The sequence below is a fragment of the Xenopus laevis genome, chromosome 1S, assembly GCF_017654675.1.
Source record: "Xenopus laevis strain J_2021 chromosome 1S, Xenopus_laevis_v10.1, whole genome shotgun sequence".
Lineage (NCBI taxonomy): Eukaryota > Metazoa > Chordata > Amphibia > Anura > Pipidae > Xenopus > Xenopus laevis.
In genome coordinates, this window is record NC_054372.1 from 106,829,804 (window position 1) to 106,849,033 (window position 19,230).

A 19,230-nucleotide genomic window follows, 5' to 3' on the forward strand; every position below is an offset into this window, starting at 1 on the left:
TCTATAACATACTAAAAGATAACTTACTGGTGAATCACCCCTTTAACTGCATATCCACAATCTCAAAATAAAAGGGATGTTAAAATATAAATAAAGATTGATCTTACCTGAAACCTCATTTGTGCCTTATAATGTAAGTCTACCTGGTTAAAACAACCCTATTAGTTTTTAACTTTTGGTGACTTACTGTTTTAAATTAGAACATACAGTAAACAACCTGCAAGTATAACTGGTATTTAAAAAGTCTGCTTGATGCTTAACACCAGTATTCATTGTAGCGTAAAACTGGCAAGACAAAAATTATGTTCTGAAATATATGCTGAGAGTCTGAACACAATAAAATCTGTGACTTACTGTAAATTCACCTGGGGCTATATTTCATACTAGCTGCTTCTGTTAAACAGATGGATAATCTACTCTTTGTAGGCCTGGGGCAAATTTCTTTGTTCTATGAAATCTGAAGAAATTTTATATTTTTTATTTTTTTAGAAAATCAGGTCATGGATAAAGGGATCTCATACTAGTACAATTACAGATACACATTATCGACAGCAGTGTTAGAGATATACAGTGTATTCCCAGTCTATTATACCTCTGTGCTACAGTGTACTTAATGGTAAGGCTCTTTACTGATCCATACAAAAGCATTATGACAATGGATTACACAACAATTACATCATGCATACTGTATGTATATATCATTGAATATAAAGAAATAAACCAGTTGTGTTCACATGTTTTATTTTGTGCAATATCAAATTTCTATAATTTATACTTTTTTGTCCAAACCACTCATACCTGTTCATATTGATTGGTTTTGCATTTATTTCTATAATATAAGTACTTTTCAAATAAAAGCAATGTTTAACTTTTTGTGTTATTGATTGATATACTTAGCACCTTTTAAAATTTAAAATTGCTATGTATTTCTAATCATTTGCTTTGCTATTCCACCACTTTCCAGCTGCACTTGAAAACATAATGTGGTGGAGACAATCACACACACGATCTACATTATACTAAAAGTTCACTTACCTTTAAAGGAGAAGTAAAGGTAAATTCACCGGGGGTGCCAATTCTAACAATTTTCTGACACACACATATATATAACATATATGCAGCAATTTATTGAGATTATATATCATTCATTCACATCAAAACTTGCACCAGTGGAGCTTACAATCTAAGGTCCCTATCAGGTCCACACACATTAGGGTCAGTTTATCAGGAGCCAATGAACCTGCCTGCAAGGCCGGATTTACAAACTGGCCGTCCCAATGCCAGGTTTACTCATTGCCCCCAGCCCTTCCTAGCTCTGTCCCTTTCCTCTTAACTTTGCCCTGCACTGTCCCCTTTTTCTTCCCCTCACCCTTTCCCAGCACCATCCCTTTCCTTTTACCCCTGCCCTGCACTGTCCCCTTTCTCACCCTGCACCAATGCCAGCTTTACTCATTGTTCCCAGCCCTTCCCAGTGCCAACCCCTTCCTTTTACCCCTGACCTGAATCGTTCCCTTCTTCCCCCTTCCTGAGCGTGCGTGGGTAAGCATGCATGCACACTTCTTAAAGGTCAGGCGCAGCACTGGAGACTGACTTGCCTCTCTCCAGTGTTATAAAATTCTGCTGCCCTAGGCCTGGGCCTTGGTGGCTTTGCAACAAATCCGGGCCTGCCTGCCTGAATATTTGTTCCACACAGTGGAAATCATACAAATGCTTTGCTGATAGTGCCCAAATTTGAAATGAACCCCAGCACTGCAGGGTAAAATTGCTATCCACTGAGCCACCATAATCACAAAGTTCTTTCTATGGGATAGTGCTCCTTTTAGGAAAAATGGACCAGCTTGAGAAAAAATTTCAAGTATTATTCTTAGTTACCTTTCCCAAGGCACCCCTAGCACATACTCTCACATGTCTCACATTTGTGGTATAGAGAGCAGTGGCATAGCTATAGAGGAAGCAGATAGCTTCCTCTATAGCTGGAAATTATTCCCCACTCCCCAGCAGTGCCGGGCCAGGCCGTTCAGGCACCCAAAGCAACATGGTTGGTTGCAACACCCTATAGGTGCACGTGCACAAAAAGGATGCGTACGTGCAAAAAGGTTGATCGCCAGAGCATCTAGGGGTAGGAGGCAAGGAAGATACGGGCCTGGCATTACCCCCAACTTTGTTCCCCAGACACGTGCCTACTCTGCCTACTGGCCCTGCTCCCCAGCCACTCTCCTACCTGGGAGCTGACAGGGAGGATTTTGGAGGCCTGAAGACACTGGTGGAAAAAGGGAATGGGTTTTTGGGAGATGGACAAGCAGAAGGTAGGGAACAGGTGAGCAGGAGACAGGGAGTCAGCAGACGGGGGCCTAGTAGGTATCACTGTGCGATGTACCCCTTTAAAGATTTTTTTGCAGGGGGATGGGGCCTGGTCTACGCTATTTACACCACTGATGAAGTCTAATAATGTTACTCTGTCAGTGTACAGTAAGTCTGCTGGGGGATGACTGGGAAAAGTAAGTATGATGGTGGCATGTGTTATTTTTTTCCTGTGGCAGATATTTTTCTTTAAAGGCAAACAGCATCTGTTTTTGAAAGTCTGTCACCTGACGACAGCAGCGGGTACTTGTCAAGAATTTACATTCATTATAAGGAGAAAATGATCTTGAGAGTTTTGTCCCTGTCCTATAGTTACAAACTACTAGGGGACTAAACGCTCAAAATTGCCATTACACTAAAGTAATTGTCCTGTCTGCAAAGTAACAACCTTTTGTAAGTGCCACGTTGTCAAAGTACCCTATGATCAATGAAATCAAAGACAAAGCCTAAGCAAACCTACTTTTAGTCAGTCCAGGTAGCACAATCAGTGTCGGACTGGGATGCCAGGGGCCCACCAGAAAACCTTAGACCGTGGGCCCACTTTCCAAACTATTATTCCTCCTCTACTCACTTAACCTCTTTATTCTCCTAGTGTTTTATATCTACTTATTAGACTCTATTGTTCCATTATCAAGCCTCTTTTTTCCTAAAAAGAAATAGGGAATGACCATGAAATAGGCCAAATGGTTAGAAGCAAGAGACCCACTGACACCTGGGCCCACCGGGAGTTTTCCTGGTATCCCTGTGGGCCAGTCCAACACTGAGCACAATTTGTAGACCTCCCCAGCAAATGAAAATAATGTTAAATGAAAATCTTCCCTATCACTTTTTCAAGGACAGATAAAGTTGAATTGTCCCCTTTGAACATGTCACAGCACCCGAGGAACATTTCATCTTAGTATGTTTATTTGAGAATGTGGAGGTGGGGGCTGGGTAGAAAATTTACTTGATCATTATGAATAGAAATTCATGGTCCAAATAATACATATTTATATGTCTCTGAAGAGCATGGCTCTTTTAAATCAAACGTTCTTTTTAATCTGCACATCTATCAGTAGAAGCTATTAGGGCACGGGAGATGTTTGGTTTGTAGAATAAAAATCGCACGACTTGTGAGCGTCTTGTTGTGCTCCATAGTTATAATACCGCTCATTCGTGCAACTCAAGGACGGGCACTCGTCAGTTAATTGGCATTGACACAGCCGCGGACACGTTGCCTAGCCTTCCTTTCCTTAATTATCAAAAATATGTATTATTAGCACATTTAACAGAAACCCCACACATATACCGCACAACAGACTAACGCAGCTCCACCAGAATGGTGCGAGTCAGTCAGCTTTCAGCTATTTAAAAACTCGGCTCATTACTGCAGCAGAATAAGAGGGGGAGGTGGGCGCGATGCATTGTGGGGCGTGTAGTCCAATAGAACCATCACCACGGTTAATGCTGGGGTGGCTTTGAACTACAACCCCCAGGCGTCAGTAGCAAGAGAAGCGCTGTTGGAGTAGAAGTAGCGTTTTGGACTAGAATTTCTCCCCTTCAGTGGGATTTTAGCGCAGCCAAGCGACCGATCGGAGCTAGCGGTGAAAGCTCCAGGCTACCAGGCAACTTCAACTCTGGGCACGATTGTTTTGCAGCTGTAAAGCCGGTGGTCTTAAAAGATAAAGCGCAAGAACTGCGCCCCAAACCCCTTTAACTTGCGTTTCCACGAATCTGGACTATTAGTTAGGGGAGCTGTACTAGTAATTACCAATGCAATTTAGCTAGACATATATATAGAGAGAGATTTCTAGCCAGATGCAGTTGTGACTTTTCATATGTTGGCGCTGATTGTTGGATCGGGAAGTTTGCCGAGTTCTGCTGGATCGGGATGTCATCTTGTACATCCGCTGGGGATTCAGTTGAAGTGGGACCATCTATTTTTATCCTCTCGGATTCCTTTTTTTTTCTTGCTCATGATTGTTGATGCCACAGAGACGTCCAGAGAGACAGAAGCAGAGAACTTTTCCGGAGAGGATGAGGTTATTGGAATCAATTGGTGATCAGACGCCTAGAGAGGAAGCCTTTTTGCCAAGACTTGTTGGTTGACTGTCTCGTTGCTGGTGATTGCACACACTTTCCTTTTCTTGTCATGTCAGGGATGGGGAGACTGAGTTGGTGGTGCCTGACGCTGAGCAGGGTCTGTCTGCTGATCCCATGTGCGCTGGTATTAGCCAGGGTCCCCGGATCGTCTTCACATCCTCAGCCTTGTCAAATATTAAAAAGGATCGGGCACACGGTGAGGATCGGAGCCGTGCAGCTGCAGCCCTGGAGAACAAGGGGCATCACAACCCAGTTGTCCCGAGTTTGGCCTGACATTGACGCCGGACTTCAGAAGATTGGCGCAGGTCGTGATCAAGATGCAGATGAGGCTGAGGGGACGGAGGGGGAAAATAGACTGAAGCATAAAGTAAAGCGGGAATTGGCCGGAACCACTTTGAAAAGAAATACGAATCATGGTCCAAGGGGGTCTATTGCTTACAGAGGTAGAGATGATCTGCTGTTTCCAAGAGATGCTCTGCTTTTGGCAGTGGAAAACCTCAACCGGCTGCCAGGTCTTTTGCCCTATAATCTGTCCTTAGAAGTGGTGATGGCCATAGAAGCGGGTCTTGGAGATCTGCCCATGTTGCCATTTTCAGCCTCCAGTTCTTCTTGGAGTAGCGACCCAGTGTCTTTTCTTCAAAGCGTCTGCCATACAGTGGTGGTGCAAGGAGTCAGCGCAATTCTGGCGTTTCCTCAAAACAAGAGGGAGATGTTGGAACTAGAGTTCATATCCTCCGCTCTGCACATCCCTGTGGTTAGTATTGTGAGAAGTCAGTTTTCAAGGCGAAGTGAGGTAAGAAACCAGTGATTGTACAAATAGCTTAAAGGACTTAAAGCACAGTTAAAAGCTGAATGCCTTGGCTTTTTGTATCTGGACGACAGGTGATGACAACAAACAAACGTACAATTAATTGTATAGAACTTCCTTATAGGATTTCTAATTTCAGCACTCTGGAGAGCGCTCCATTCTGCCTTGATCAGGCGCTGTCCCAAATAAATCAGTGCTAATGCTCAGTGCGCACCAGGTAAGGTGCATTGGGTGTCAGCAGTTTTGAATTTGTATTGGTTTTGGACTTCCAGCAAGCTGGAACTACCCTACAAGTGCATGAGTCATATCCCATTATTAAATCTTACACTTCTGTGAGAGAATAATTCATTTTATTATGCCTTATCCCATCCACAGCAGTTAAGGCTGACAAGAGTCGAGATTCCTTCTTCTTAGGGAGCATACTGCATTTTTTTTTTAAATGAACTGAGATATTCTGAGGCAATTCACTGACCTTCTGCCTTAATAATGCGGAAAGAGTGAAACATATTTTTATTCAGATACAATGGCCCCTTGTATTATCTGAAAGCTGAAATATAGATCTATTGCTAGACAGATGATATGTAGATCCATTTATTACACTCCATTGGCAATAACAATAAAGTCAAACTGTGGCATTTATGACGTTTATATGCTATAAATCGCTGCACATTTTAAATAATTACTAATTAAGTAATAATTTACTGTTCCAAATGTAAGATTTTGAAACGGCAGCACCAAACTGTAAATTCATTGGTTAAAATAAAGTCCTGTGTATGAGTCTATATATCTATGCAGGCACATACTTTTATAGTAAACACCCTCATAATCTATCTCCCAACTTATGTTTTATATATATATATATATATATATATATATATATATATATATATATATATATATATATATATATATATATATATATATTCTTCATGTGGTTTGCCAGAATAATCCATATTAGCAGTGCTCTTTGCACATGCACAAGAAAATTGCATGAGCACACAATATAATAAGCTCACACTCTAAAAATGAGTGTGCAGATGAGAGTTTCCACTTAGCACCATGCATTACTTAACTTGATTCCTCTTACTGAGATGGGTACATAGGGGGAAGCATGAGTTTTCCCTTCAAATTTTAATACATAGCTGACTGAGTATTTGTCAGACAATAGGTCAATAAACATATGAAGTATAGCACCTTGATGTCATTATTCTATCAGGACACACATACTCTGTTGCTTCTGGTATATAGGCATATGGTACGTTACCCCTTTAATGTCTGATCTGCAGTGCAAAAACATGAGACAGGCCTCAAAAGCATGGATACTGGAGAAAGGGTGAAACATTCAGCTACAGTATGTCTCATAGCAGTGATTTCTAACTTTCAATAATGTTATACACAGATACTGGAAATAAAATGAACCACTAGTTGAGGTATTCTCAGTTGCATACAATGAATGTGTCATAATAGTTACATCTTATATTTGTGTAAGTAGGGGTTAAATATGTGCTTATACATTTTGTCCCACATTCAGTGTATTATGCCATATATATATAGATGTCATAATTTGGTTTGGGTTTCACATCATATCATCATAGTAGAAAATCTATTGCTACAGCATATGGTGTGTGATTAAACAAAGCATATTCTAGCAGCCTCTATTTGTTTAGCTATAGTTTCAGTCCTTCAAATATTGGTTATGTTAGTTTGATATGAAAGTGAATCTTTACTGAACAGATACGTTCTTTTTTTTGCTACAATGAAATGATCCATATATCAGATTTATATTTTAAAGTACAATACATGCCTGAGGGAACAGACCACATTAACACACAAGAATCCAAGTTATTTGTATGAGGATCTGAGCAGCCTAAATTATTCATAAAACACTAAAACTATTTTTTCTATGAATTTGTTTATAACTTCTTTGTTCTGGAAAGCAATGTTTCTGTTTGGAGGGGAGGGTTCTGAATTTGTTTATTTCCTAGCAACTTGTCCAAAATGCTTTATATGATGCTAGAGGAATTGATTTCATCTGCCTGGTGATGGCTAATTAAGTTTTATCTACAGAGAGAGCTTTCAGTCTTCTGAACAAAGCAGCTGCATGATGCACAAGAAAAGGGATAGGAAACAGGTGCCTGTGGCATAAAGTTAGAAGAAGCACTATTCTCCCCATCATTTCTGCATAATGGGCTGTCATAAAAGCCTCAGTTGTAAACAGCCTCATGTCATTAAAGTTCAACATTTCTGTCGTCACGATACAGTTGCTTCCTCGTTTAATTAATGAGATTTGCAATTATTCATTGAGCACCTTTTTAAGATTTGTTCAAATCCCCCAAATTCCTTATGGTTGTGCTTAGTGAGCATCCTCGATGTAGTAATTTCTCACTTCATCTCAGTTTAATTAAGTGTCAGTGTACTGTAAATTGCTTTAGCATTATTATGGAGATTTTACTTCCACAGAAGGCTGGCATACCTATATTTATTAATGCGTTTAATTAACTTCATTGCGGTTGTAATTATTGACAGCAGCATCGTTTATTCAGACGTTTAATAACTTTCACTTAAGGCATATACAGGATAGCAGTTTTCAGAGGTTTTTAAAGGTAAGCATTTTGTGGCACTTAAATGTTATGAAGAATTGCAATTAAGTGAAAAATTATTTATCTACACGTGCCCTGGGTACATCAGTTAGAGTGTAAGCTCTGTGGGAAGAAAGATCTGTAGGCCTGCATAATTTTCATAGTCAAACTGGTAGTGGTATAGGAAAATGCAGGATAATGTACGCAAAGAGTTCAATGGTGATTGTAATGGAACTCCAAGGTGACATCTTTTAAAATTTTAGTAGTGGGGTGATGATTCTTTATAATCTACAATTATTTATTTATGACAAATTACTTACTTATATGTTTCAAGAACACTTCAAGCAACTATAATGTCATGCATAATTGCACCTACCTTCACTGTTATGTACACCTTGCCTTACAGCCTACTTCTTATGTTTCACAGTTCACTCTCCTACCCCCTTACATTTACTTGCACAACTGCTCCACTCCAAGTATATTCTCTGTAATGCACAATCCCCAGCACCAACATTACCTGCACTCCCAAAACTTTCATTCTCTGTCTGTCATGCTAATTGAATGTGGGAATCTGTACTCTCAATGAACTCCCAACACCCTCACTGTAGTACAAACCCCCCAAGACCACCCCACAAGTTTTTCTGCACATGTTGCCACCTTTCCATGCTGGAACTGCAGGCACCTCTTGCATGCTCATGTACTCAGTGTGTGGTAATGGTTATATCTACTCAGCCCATTGCAATGTTTGCTAGCTGGGGATATGGTATAAATAGAAAGTTTTGAATTAGACACTGATATAGAAGAATTATATAGTATTAGTATTGAATGCTCCTCGGAATACATACCGCCTCCTTCTGCCTGAACTATGTGCACACCTCCCCAGGGCTCAGAGCAGTATCTCAGGAGTGCATGTGGAGCCCAGGGAACATTATGCCTGTTTGCCTGCTATAGCCATGTTAAGTAATAATTTTTATAGCAACTGTGAATCTGTTCTTATTGTTTGCACAGCAGTAGAGCCTCTATTGGAGCAAAGAGGGACTGCAATAGGCTTGCTGTGAGAATAGCTTTCTCAGTAGCACTGAGTTCTCTTATTGGTTGCAGTTCTTAGGTGGGATGCGTAAAAGCACTTCCATAACAGCAGCTATTATTACTGTTAATGGCATGTTATGATGACACAATGCACTTTTATTTTTCAATTTTAATCAGATCCCCTTTTTAGCTTATATGTGCCATTTTACCTCTTCTCCAGTTATATCATTTCTGAACCTATCACTGTTCAACATTATAGAGGTCATTTATTACAACCCAGTAGATATGCAAGAGCCCTAAGGGACTCAAAATGCAGGGGGCATTTCTGCCTGGGGTCTGGCTGATCTCTACACCTCACACTGGATCAGTACTGTTCAGTACTGGTGGTGCAGGCCAGTCCTGTCCCTACCACCTACCATAATTAAAGTTAGAGGATTTGAAAGGGGCAGGAAAGGAAACACTTAGGTGCCTTCTCCCAACTGCCCCTCATGAAAAATCACCGCCAAATGTACACAGCACTGTATTCATGGGGGTGCCCACGTGCCTATGTGCTCTGAAACATCAGTTCAAATGGGATGGAAAGCAGGGTACAAAATGCAAATAAATGTCAGACTAAGCCTGCTTTTACACTTCACATCTTTCAAACTTTTTGACTTTTTTTTTAACTTGTCAGCTTTCTACCTTGTCATATCTTTTATGAACAATGGCAGATTCTATGAGTAAATCAAAATAAGGATTTTTCTTTTAGTACAAGTCACAAGTTAAAAGCAATATTTTAGGGAATATATTTGTATCGGTTTAGCTAATTGCTATTGGACAAACCGAATTGTTCTCTTTATAATATGCACTGGTTGTGACCAGCCATTTAACAAAAGAAGCAAGCAGGGAATTGTGGCAATTTAAATCTCGGTTGTAGGAGAGCAGAGTTTTGCTACATTGATTCATGTATCAGAACTAGCAATGCAGAAAGGGACAAACAAATACTGTTTTCAGAGTCTTAAAACCAATGAATTGCTTAAATTAATGTATACTGTTCTGGAAAGCTACTTAAAATTCTATTTTCTTTAATTTAAGTCGAAAAATTGTGTGTGTGTGTGTTTTTTTTAAATGTTTGGATTTGTGTTTTTTTTCCAAATTTGATGAGTATGTAAGAACATCTTTGGCACACAGCATTTTGAGTGGCACAGTAATACCGACATGAGCTTATTGCTTTCAGCAACAATGACTTCCCTCCCTCGAGTAAAGACCTTGTAGTACATCATGGGAGTTAAACAAATGTGAAAAATGACTGCATTATAAAAGATGCGATAGGAACAGTGAGAGCTCATATTCATTTCTTATTACTGATGCTGTCATGTGAGCAAAGACTTGGCAGTGCATTAGGGGAAATGCATATAACTTTTCTTATTGCATATTTCTGTTCTTCAAATAACACCCAATGCATTATAAAGGATAGTGTATAATCTGCTGTAACATTTTTGTTATGAGACGTCACCAGTCACTATCCTGAAATATGTGGACACTTGGTTGTTTATGTCATTAGTGAATAGAAATGAAGATTCCTACCATACAATAAGTGAAAGTCCTGCATGAATTGGGTCCATCTCTTTAGAACGGCACAGGACTCTAAAGTGAGTGTTTCATTGGAGTGAGTGTTCTTGATATTTCCATTGTGTTTGATGTCATCATCTGTAGGTGTTTATTAGAGTTCCATGTAGGATAGACAGGAGCCGGTGACCCACCCCCCTTAGTGTATAAAAACATGGTGTGGGTTTTTTATCTGCCTTTTTGGATCCTCTTTAAAAAAATTGTTCAAAATCCTATTTTATCACATTAGTCAAGCAAAATTAACTTTATTTACATGATATAAATAATTTCAATCTTGTTTCCTTCAGTCTGGGAATTCATAATTATAGCAAGCAGGCAGGAGCCATTTTTTGAATACTGTTATTTAGACAAGTCTTGCATCATCTCAGAATCTTGTTTGTGCACCAGAACGGGGGACCTATGGTAAAGAGAACGGGGGAATGTGTGTAGAGCAGTGACATCTAGGAAGTTCTGAATGGAAAGTGAAAGTGATTGTCTGCCCTGCCTCTATGCCTAAGGCATAGAGGAGTGGCACACAATATTTGATTGACAGCTGAGATTTTTAAATAAACTTACAACAGCTATGAATGCTTTAATAAAAAATAGGGGGGGAGTTGGTTTATACCAAACCTAGGGAAATATAAGTTGAAAAAGAGCCCACGTTGGGTCATGGGAACTGGTGAACATGGCAATTAGCCAGAAGAAGGTTAGACTCTTAATGATAAACTTGGACCATCCTATTAAGTAAGCAGCTTATAACTGTAGCAATGAGAGTAAGTCGTGTGATAAAGGGATTATCAGAAGTATCAGAATATCATAGTAGAAACCAAGTAAATAATTCAAGGGGTAGAAAGAGTCCCATTTAAAGAAATGCAGGTGCCCCAATATTCCATTTGGTTATGAAAATTAACATACTTATCAGTGCTGCTGAATTATGAATGACTATTTATGGCTTTAATACTGGATTCCAATGTTACAGCAAGTTTCTCTTCCCTTTTTTCATGTAACCGTGATACATTGATAGTTACACACCAAGACTATTCAAATACATCTTAATTTTCTATTGATTTAAATGTGTTATAGTATTATATATATATATATATATATATATATATATATATATATATATATATATATATATATATATATATATATATATATATATATATATAGATATATATATAGATATATATATAGATATATATATATATAGATATATAGATATATATAGATATATATATATATATATAGATATATATATATATATATATATATATATAGATATAGATACTGTATATACATACATACACTATTACACATTATTTAACTCAATAGAAAATTCAGATACATTAGATCTATGTCTAGGGGCACAAAGGTAATACTTGCATAACTCATTATAGTCAATATGCACATCAGGAGGAACCAGTTTATTAAGGAAAAAGTTTGTCATTAGTGTTTAATTCTATTAAAAGGCATTACAGAGAAGTGGAATATCAATACAGATGAGCTGCCAATAATCTGATAAACACGGTGACTCCTGGGGGTTCTGGTTGTCCACATTCTAGATGTAAGCGTTGTATGTATTGAGATTTTTCCATGATGTTCGTTTAAGATTTCTGTTTCATACATCATGTCTGAGTGGGTGTTGGATGGAGGCTGTATATGTGAGCCATATGTTAAAAAATGATCCTGTATTCTGCTCCTTATTTCTTAAAGTTTCTAACCAGTTCCTATGGAAAATATGGTGAAATATGGTGTAGTTTTTGTTTTATTAAAGTTATAGTCAGAGAGGATACAGAGGCTACAGAGACTACTGCCAGTCTTTTGGCCAAATGTTTTTCATATTTTGTAAACTGAGGGTAAGCTACAGTATTGCTAAATAATGTCCACTCCATGTAGAGTTAGAGAAGTTTCCCAGTTATTTGTGTCCAGTAGTATGCTACTTCTTGGCAGAATGTTTGAATTGAAGGGCAAGACCATAAATTATGTATGAGATTTGCATTTTGGGAGAGGAATCACTGGCAATCATCTGATGGAAGGGCTCCCATTCTGTGTCTCTTAACCGGGGAGAGGTAGGAATTATGCAGAATTTGAATAACCATCTCCTGCTTGCGGGGAGTGTTTTCATGATATTTGTGTGCTGTTTTAGGATGTCCACTTGCTTGGTGTTTGAGATATCCGAAGTCCATTTGATATGAAGAACATCTTCACTGATCTTTGGTATGTGTGTTAGGTTGTTTGTTTTGCTTTTTTGTCTGACCAGATACAATTTATTGGGCTTTTTTATTTGTGTGTGTAAGATGTCTTTAAAGTTTTACTGCAAAATGTGTAAGCTGTAAACAGAGAAATGAGTGTGGGGTTGTAAATAGAAATTATTCTTTCAAATCTGCCAGGGATTGGGGGTCTCATCATCATTCAGTAAGTCTTGAAGTGTCCTTGTCCATACCACTGATGGAGGATGGGATTGCGTATTCCGATCAGAAAGTCTTTGTTGCCTATGCACGTTAGATAGATCAAGGTATTTGGCAATAGTCCGTGTCTATGTCTAACTGAATGCCATGCTTTGTAGGCATCTACTGTATAAATAAAGGGGTTTCCTGCATGTTGTGTGGGATGTTCAATTAAAGATGTGTGCAGAAGAAAATTCAAAGAGTAGCCTTTAACTAGGTGTTGATCAAGTTATGTGGTTGGGTAGATATGTTCAAGTGCCAATTAGTAACGTATCTAAGGAGTGCTGACTCATTATATTCCCTAATGTTAGGTAAGTTAGTTCCTCCTAAAGTTCAAGTTTCACTTAATCCAAATTTTTTAAAAATGATTTCCTTTATCTCTGCAATAATAAAACAGAATCTTGTACTTGATCCCAACTAAGATATATTAATCCTTATTGGAAGCAAAAGCAGCCTATTGGGTTTATTTAATGTTTACAAGATTTTCTACTAGACTCAGGGGCGCTGCACCAAAAAATGCAGCTTCTGGTAACCCGAATTTCTGGTTTTCAAACTGCCTCAGGCAGCAAAGGGGCCAGGATCGACCCTGAGTAGACATAAGGTATGAGAAACCAAGATCCAAATTACAGAAAGATTTGTTATCTAGAAAACCCAGGTCCTGAGCATTCTAGGTAAACCTCACAACTGTCCCGTTTTCTGCAAAATGGTCCTGATTTTGACAGCTCAGACCACAGTCCTAGATTTTTATTAAAAAGTGCAGAGTTTCTATTTGATCTGAAAAATTTAAACTCGCTATGTACGGCAGATCTTTTTGTCCCTCTTTCCATTTGTCATGTTGGGACGTATATAAACGGTCCCCTACCTGTGTTAATGCAACACAGAAGTTTTTCATTTGTATATTTATATAACACTGTAAAAAACATATAGCAAGTGTGTATGACAGGGTTAGATGCTCTCTGTGCTCTTAATAAGCTGTACAAGATCACAGTGTACTTGAACCATGTTAATGCCGTTCTTTTCTCTGATTAATGCCAGAAATGTCAGCTTCATCTTTTAGAATTTTACATTTACTGAGCATATACCCTTGATCTTTGAAAATACTTGATCCTCATTAGTTGCAACTACAACAGCAAGGGCTACAATATATATATATATATTTCCCTTTGTATTTTTCTGATAGCAAGTTTAACATGGTTGATTTTTCGTCAGGATTAAAAAAAAATACTATAAAAACGGTTGGCATACTCATTTCTCTTTTCTGGATTAGTGTATGTTGATCAACTGTGACCTGGTGTACTGTATCTTAAGTGCATAACAAGAACTGGCAGAAAGTAGAAGCAACTCTGCTATGTCATTCTTTAGAACTTGCTAAATACAGAAATAATAGGAACAAAACCTTCTATCAGTCATCAGTCTAACTTTGGCTGGACTTTAATACCTATTAGCTAAATGCTAGAACCATTATATATATTCCTTAATCATATTTAAAGAAGCCACAGAATGAAGGTCCAGCCACACTTTCACTGCCAGCCGATTTGGTACTTTTTTGCCAGACCATTTTTGAACATTTTGCTCTTTCACTTTAGGGGTATTTCCTGGGGGGGGGGTGTCTTTTAGCTTACCCAGGAAAAATATATATATAGTTTTTTTAGGACATCCTAAGCTCTCAAAATATGCTAGTCTCTTGGTGTAATGACACTAAGATATAGGGTTCTAAATGTAAAAAAAAATGTCAATCATATTTCCCATAATATAAACACAAAATTCAGAAACATTATTCATTTTATGCATGAAAATACAACAGATTTGGAAAGTCCCTTGTCTTCTGAAAGTGTAAATACAAAATATATACAGTTTTATGGAGATTTCTCACTTGCATAGGTCAAAAAGCCCAGCAGTATACTACCAAATTTCCAAAGCACTGCTCCAGAAATCTGCATACTTGATGCAGTACCTATGTGCTTGTCAGATAAAGAGTTGTTAAAAAGATGTAAATTTTAAAGGCTGCTCTGGATAATTAAGCATATAAACGGTTTCAGGCATCTCAGCATTTATTTCAGAGACCTATACAGGTATGGAACCTATTATCCAGAATGCTTGGGACCTGGGGGTTTTCAAGGAATGTTCTGTAATTTGTATCTCCATACTAAAATATAATTTAAACATTAAATAAACCCAAAAGAATTGTTTTGCCTCCAGTTAGGATACAGTACAAGGAACTGTTTTATTGTTACAGAGAGAAAAGGAAATAATTTCCAAAAATTAAAATTATTTGTTTAAAATAAAGTCTATAGCCTTTCCATAATTTGGCTATTTCTTGATAATGGGTTTCTATATAATGAGTCCTATACCTTTACTATTAATGGTGTCACATAGTGCAAACATGGACTCCTTATTTAAATGGAAAGGTCTACAGTCATAGTGCTGAGCAAAATCCAACATATATCTGCACTGGGGAACTTGCACAAAGCTGTTGGTAATTTTGGTAATGCAGTTGGATATTCATGTAGTACTTTGATGGACATGTATGGCTTTTGTAATCAACATTTATACATATTGATATCAGTAAGAGTTGATTATAAGAATACTTTTTTTTTTCATTTCATTTGCTATGACATTGTCTTTGTCTGTCTTAAATAGATACCGACACAAAAAAAGTTTTCTTTTCAAAATATCAATCTACATTAAAACTTATATATAGGTCACGTTGATCGTTTTTTGCTGATAGTTCTGCTTTTGTAAGTAATTATTACTTGAAGTTCCTAAACCTGACTGTTTTGCCGACCTGACTGTCCCATCTCAACTTGTCATTTAGAGTTTTTAATGCTAAGGGACTACTGCTGCACAAATATGGCAGCCCCCTCATAGAGGAACATGGGGATAAGAAAGGTAATGTAAAAGCATCTGGTGTTGAAGCTTAAATGTACTATTTATCATTATAGGAACAGATACAGACATGACTCTCAAGGGTTTATAATCATTGTCTCCCTAAATGTCTGAGCATTGCTAAACAAATACTTGAGAACAGTGCTAATCATTATCAGGGTAGTGCCCATTTTATTCCAATTCACGGCTTTTAAGCACTACATTTTGTTGCATCTCATGTCACAAGCTCTTGGCTATGAAAAAATGTCACTTTAATGTCCATAGCCTTGCAGAAATATGAGTGAGTAAAGTAAAGATGGGCATTTATATGCAAGTACAAGGGATGACCTACCACAATAACTTTTTGGCAGTAATGGTCATAATTTATGATTTCCCCTCTTAAATAGTTCCATAAACCCTGTGCAGCAATCTTTAAAGAGCAAAACAGTCAAGCATAGTCTTGTCTGCTGACAACATTAAATACAGGGAAAACAAGGAAAGTTTATCAGAAACAAATGTAGCTTTGATGGATTGTTATATGCCTTCATGTTTTCCTTGTAAAGCAAATGTCCTTTTATTGCAATTCAACATGTCCAATCTGCAGCCCTGCTGTTAGACTGTATTACAGAATCTCTTGCACTGTAGAGATAGTTGCTGGTTGTAATTTAAAAACAGCTGGAGGGTTTTAGAGTGAACCTGTAGTTTAAAAGTAAAAATGTTCAATCAAATTTCAAATCTGGTTAAAAGTGGGTTTCTAAATAATAAATATCAAGTCATAAAAAATGAGGGAAAAGATTAATAGTCAAAATTGCTGCATTATATCTCTACTAGTTACTATTGTGTATATTGGGTAACGTATACAGCTGGATATACAATCTGTAACATCACACAGACACAGCCAAGTCTCTTGCAGTACTTAGAAGACATTTGGGCACAACCAATCTCCCCACACTATGGGACAGATTTATTAAGGGTCGAATTGAAAATTTGAATTCAATAACATTTTTTTTTATGGTCAAAACTCTCCAATTTGAAATGTGAATTATCCAATATTTATTATCTCTTAAGGGTTGGGATTGGAAGATACAATGTCAGAAAGTGAAAGTAAGTTCTTAACGCACGTGTGTTTTAAGGCATTAATTGTTTTTTTTTTTATGGGAGATTTTTTTCCGCAATGCTTTTTTCCCAAATAATAAAAGCAGATTTTATGTGGCAAGCTTCCCAATTCTGGACCTGAACCATGAGAGATAATAAATATACCCTCCAGGAAACAAGGAGGATGGGGCATGTGTGGGTAATATCATTTGAAATTATATTACCATATATTTCCTTTAAATGACACATCTATAAAGTTGACCAGTTGGCTTGTTACTTTTAACACTTTTATTATCCAGTAATCCAGCTAAACACAAGAGCAAATTATTTATAACATATACAGAAACCAGCAATGCCAAAATATAGCACAAAATAAATGTAACTCCAGAGTGTCCTTGGCTTACAGATGACAACGTCTTAAGGCAAATAGATAAAATGAAAGAAGATAAAACTAGTCCAGAAGGCATAGGCCCAGGGGTATTTAGGAAATATGATTCAGAAATCAACCTACTTATATTTTAATTTTCAAGGACGCAATTTCCTTAGACACTGTGACATAGAATTCATTAAAAAAGCAATGCTATTTCACTGTTTAAAAAGTATGTTCTGGTTTCCACATGGGAATTATAGAACTATAATCTTGTCATCAAGAGCACTTAAAGTGCCTCAAGGTTTACTATGGGACAACATTTTTAATATATTTTAGACAGAGCAATTTTGCTCAGGTTTATAAGAAAAAAAATGATGTTAAAGCATGTTGGTCTCTACAGGAAAGTAAATCAAAAATTAGACCAGGGAAATATTTAAAATTTAGATTTAGAATTTTCAAAAAGGTTTTAATAAAATTCCAGAGAAGAACACAAATCAAAAGTTAGAGACTAAGAGCATATTTTTATTTGGAAAAACAAACACTTCCCAAGAATGAAAAATGATATTGCTCTTTTATACAGAACAACAATTCTTGCTTAAAAGTCAGATACACAGAAAAAGTCACAGTAAAACTTATTAAATAAGTGGCTAGAGTAAAAACGATGATAAAGTAATAAGTATAATTAAACTGCTACAAGAAATATGCTGCCAGATAATATATTAATGTGTGTCAGTATATAACTTCTAGATGTTCTAGATCTTGGGCTTTCTTTCTTAAAGCCTTTTATTGACCCAAAAAAAGAGGATGGGGCTGTGATGTATGAGGAGGGGCAGTAACACAGCAGAGGCAGGAATTGTGGTGGGCCTATCAGGTCAGGCAGAGCTGAGTGAGCTTTGAGTACTTATTGGGGCAGATTGGTAGCATAATGGGGGTGACCAAGGGTGACATTGGGGAAATAAAAATTTACTGGTAAGTATATTGGCAGTAAATTGTTAAATCTGGCCCTAGCTAGATAAAAACTGTCCAAGTGGAAACTTTCTGCTGTATATATAGTTAAATCCTGTTCTAAAGCAGGCCTCCCGTTAAAGATGATCAAGCAAAATGTACTGTGTCTTTGAGACCAGGTGCTAATGGTTGCAATGGATGGATGAAGTAAGGCAGGATAGTTGAAATGGGATAGTACCAGTGGGTTACAAGGAGGGGAAGGTAGGGTGGATGGTAATGTACAGACTGAAATTTCTTCAGTTTTTTGCTGACTGAGAAAGATCTCAGTTGTAGTATGTTTATCTAGACCTAGGGTAAGGAACACTGCTCAATTTAACAAGAAATGCTGACTAAATGAACTCTGGCATGAGAAGACATAATTAACTAGCGACAACTGTAGCAGAAAGCACATTAAAAAGCAGATCCTAAAATACAGTACGTGGATTGATTGGTAGGGTACATTTACTTGGCAAAACATTGGAATGATAAATAACAAAAATTGATGTAGATCATCCTGTGATCTCTAAAGGTCTAATTTTCTTACATAGGTGCAAAATTGTAATAATAGTTTTGGTCTACTACAAGTTAGAAAAGAGTAACAAAGACTAATTGTTTGCTTTGGGAAACTGTATTTTAGCCTTGTATAAGTAAATCAGCCCCTAAATTTTTAATCAGTCAAACACTGGGGGAGTTCTATCAACATAAAAAAAAATGAACTACTGGGAAATCTTGGGGATATCTTGTTCCATCTAAATTAAAGCTTTTATTTACTACAGGCAAGGTAGGCATGTTCATTAACAGATGTTTTAACATTACCTTTAAAATGCTTTACTTTTTCATGCAGAGAGAGAGAGACAATATACATGTTTAATATGTCATTATATTATTATATAGTAATATAGTATTATTGTAAAAATAATTCCTTAGTAAGAACATCTATCCATTGTATACCATTTCGCGATAAAATGTGAGTTTTGTCATAAAAATATTGGATGTGCTTAACTGGTTCTGGAAATGAGT

General features: G+C 37.3%; 1 protein-coding gene across 1 annotated transcript in view; it reads left to right on the forward strand.

The window, feature by feature from the left end:
• The first annotated feature begins 3,717 nt into the window (after positions 1–3,717).
• grin3a.S (glutamate receptor, ionotropic, N-methyl-D-aspartate 3A S homeolog) overlaps positions 3,718–19,230 on the forward strand; it is a 196,517-nt gene continuing 181,004 nt past the window's right edge. Inside the window, 2 exon segments of the mRNA XM_041580074.1 lie at positions 3,718–4,392; positions 4,395–5,236. Of these exon segments, the coding sequence (XP_041436008.1) occupies positions 4,179–4,392; positions 4,395–5,236 (1,056 nt within the window). The 5' untranslated portion in view covers positions 3,718–4,178.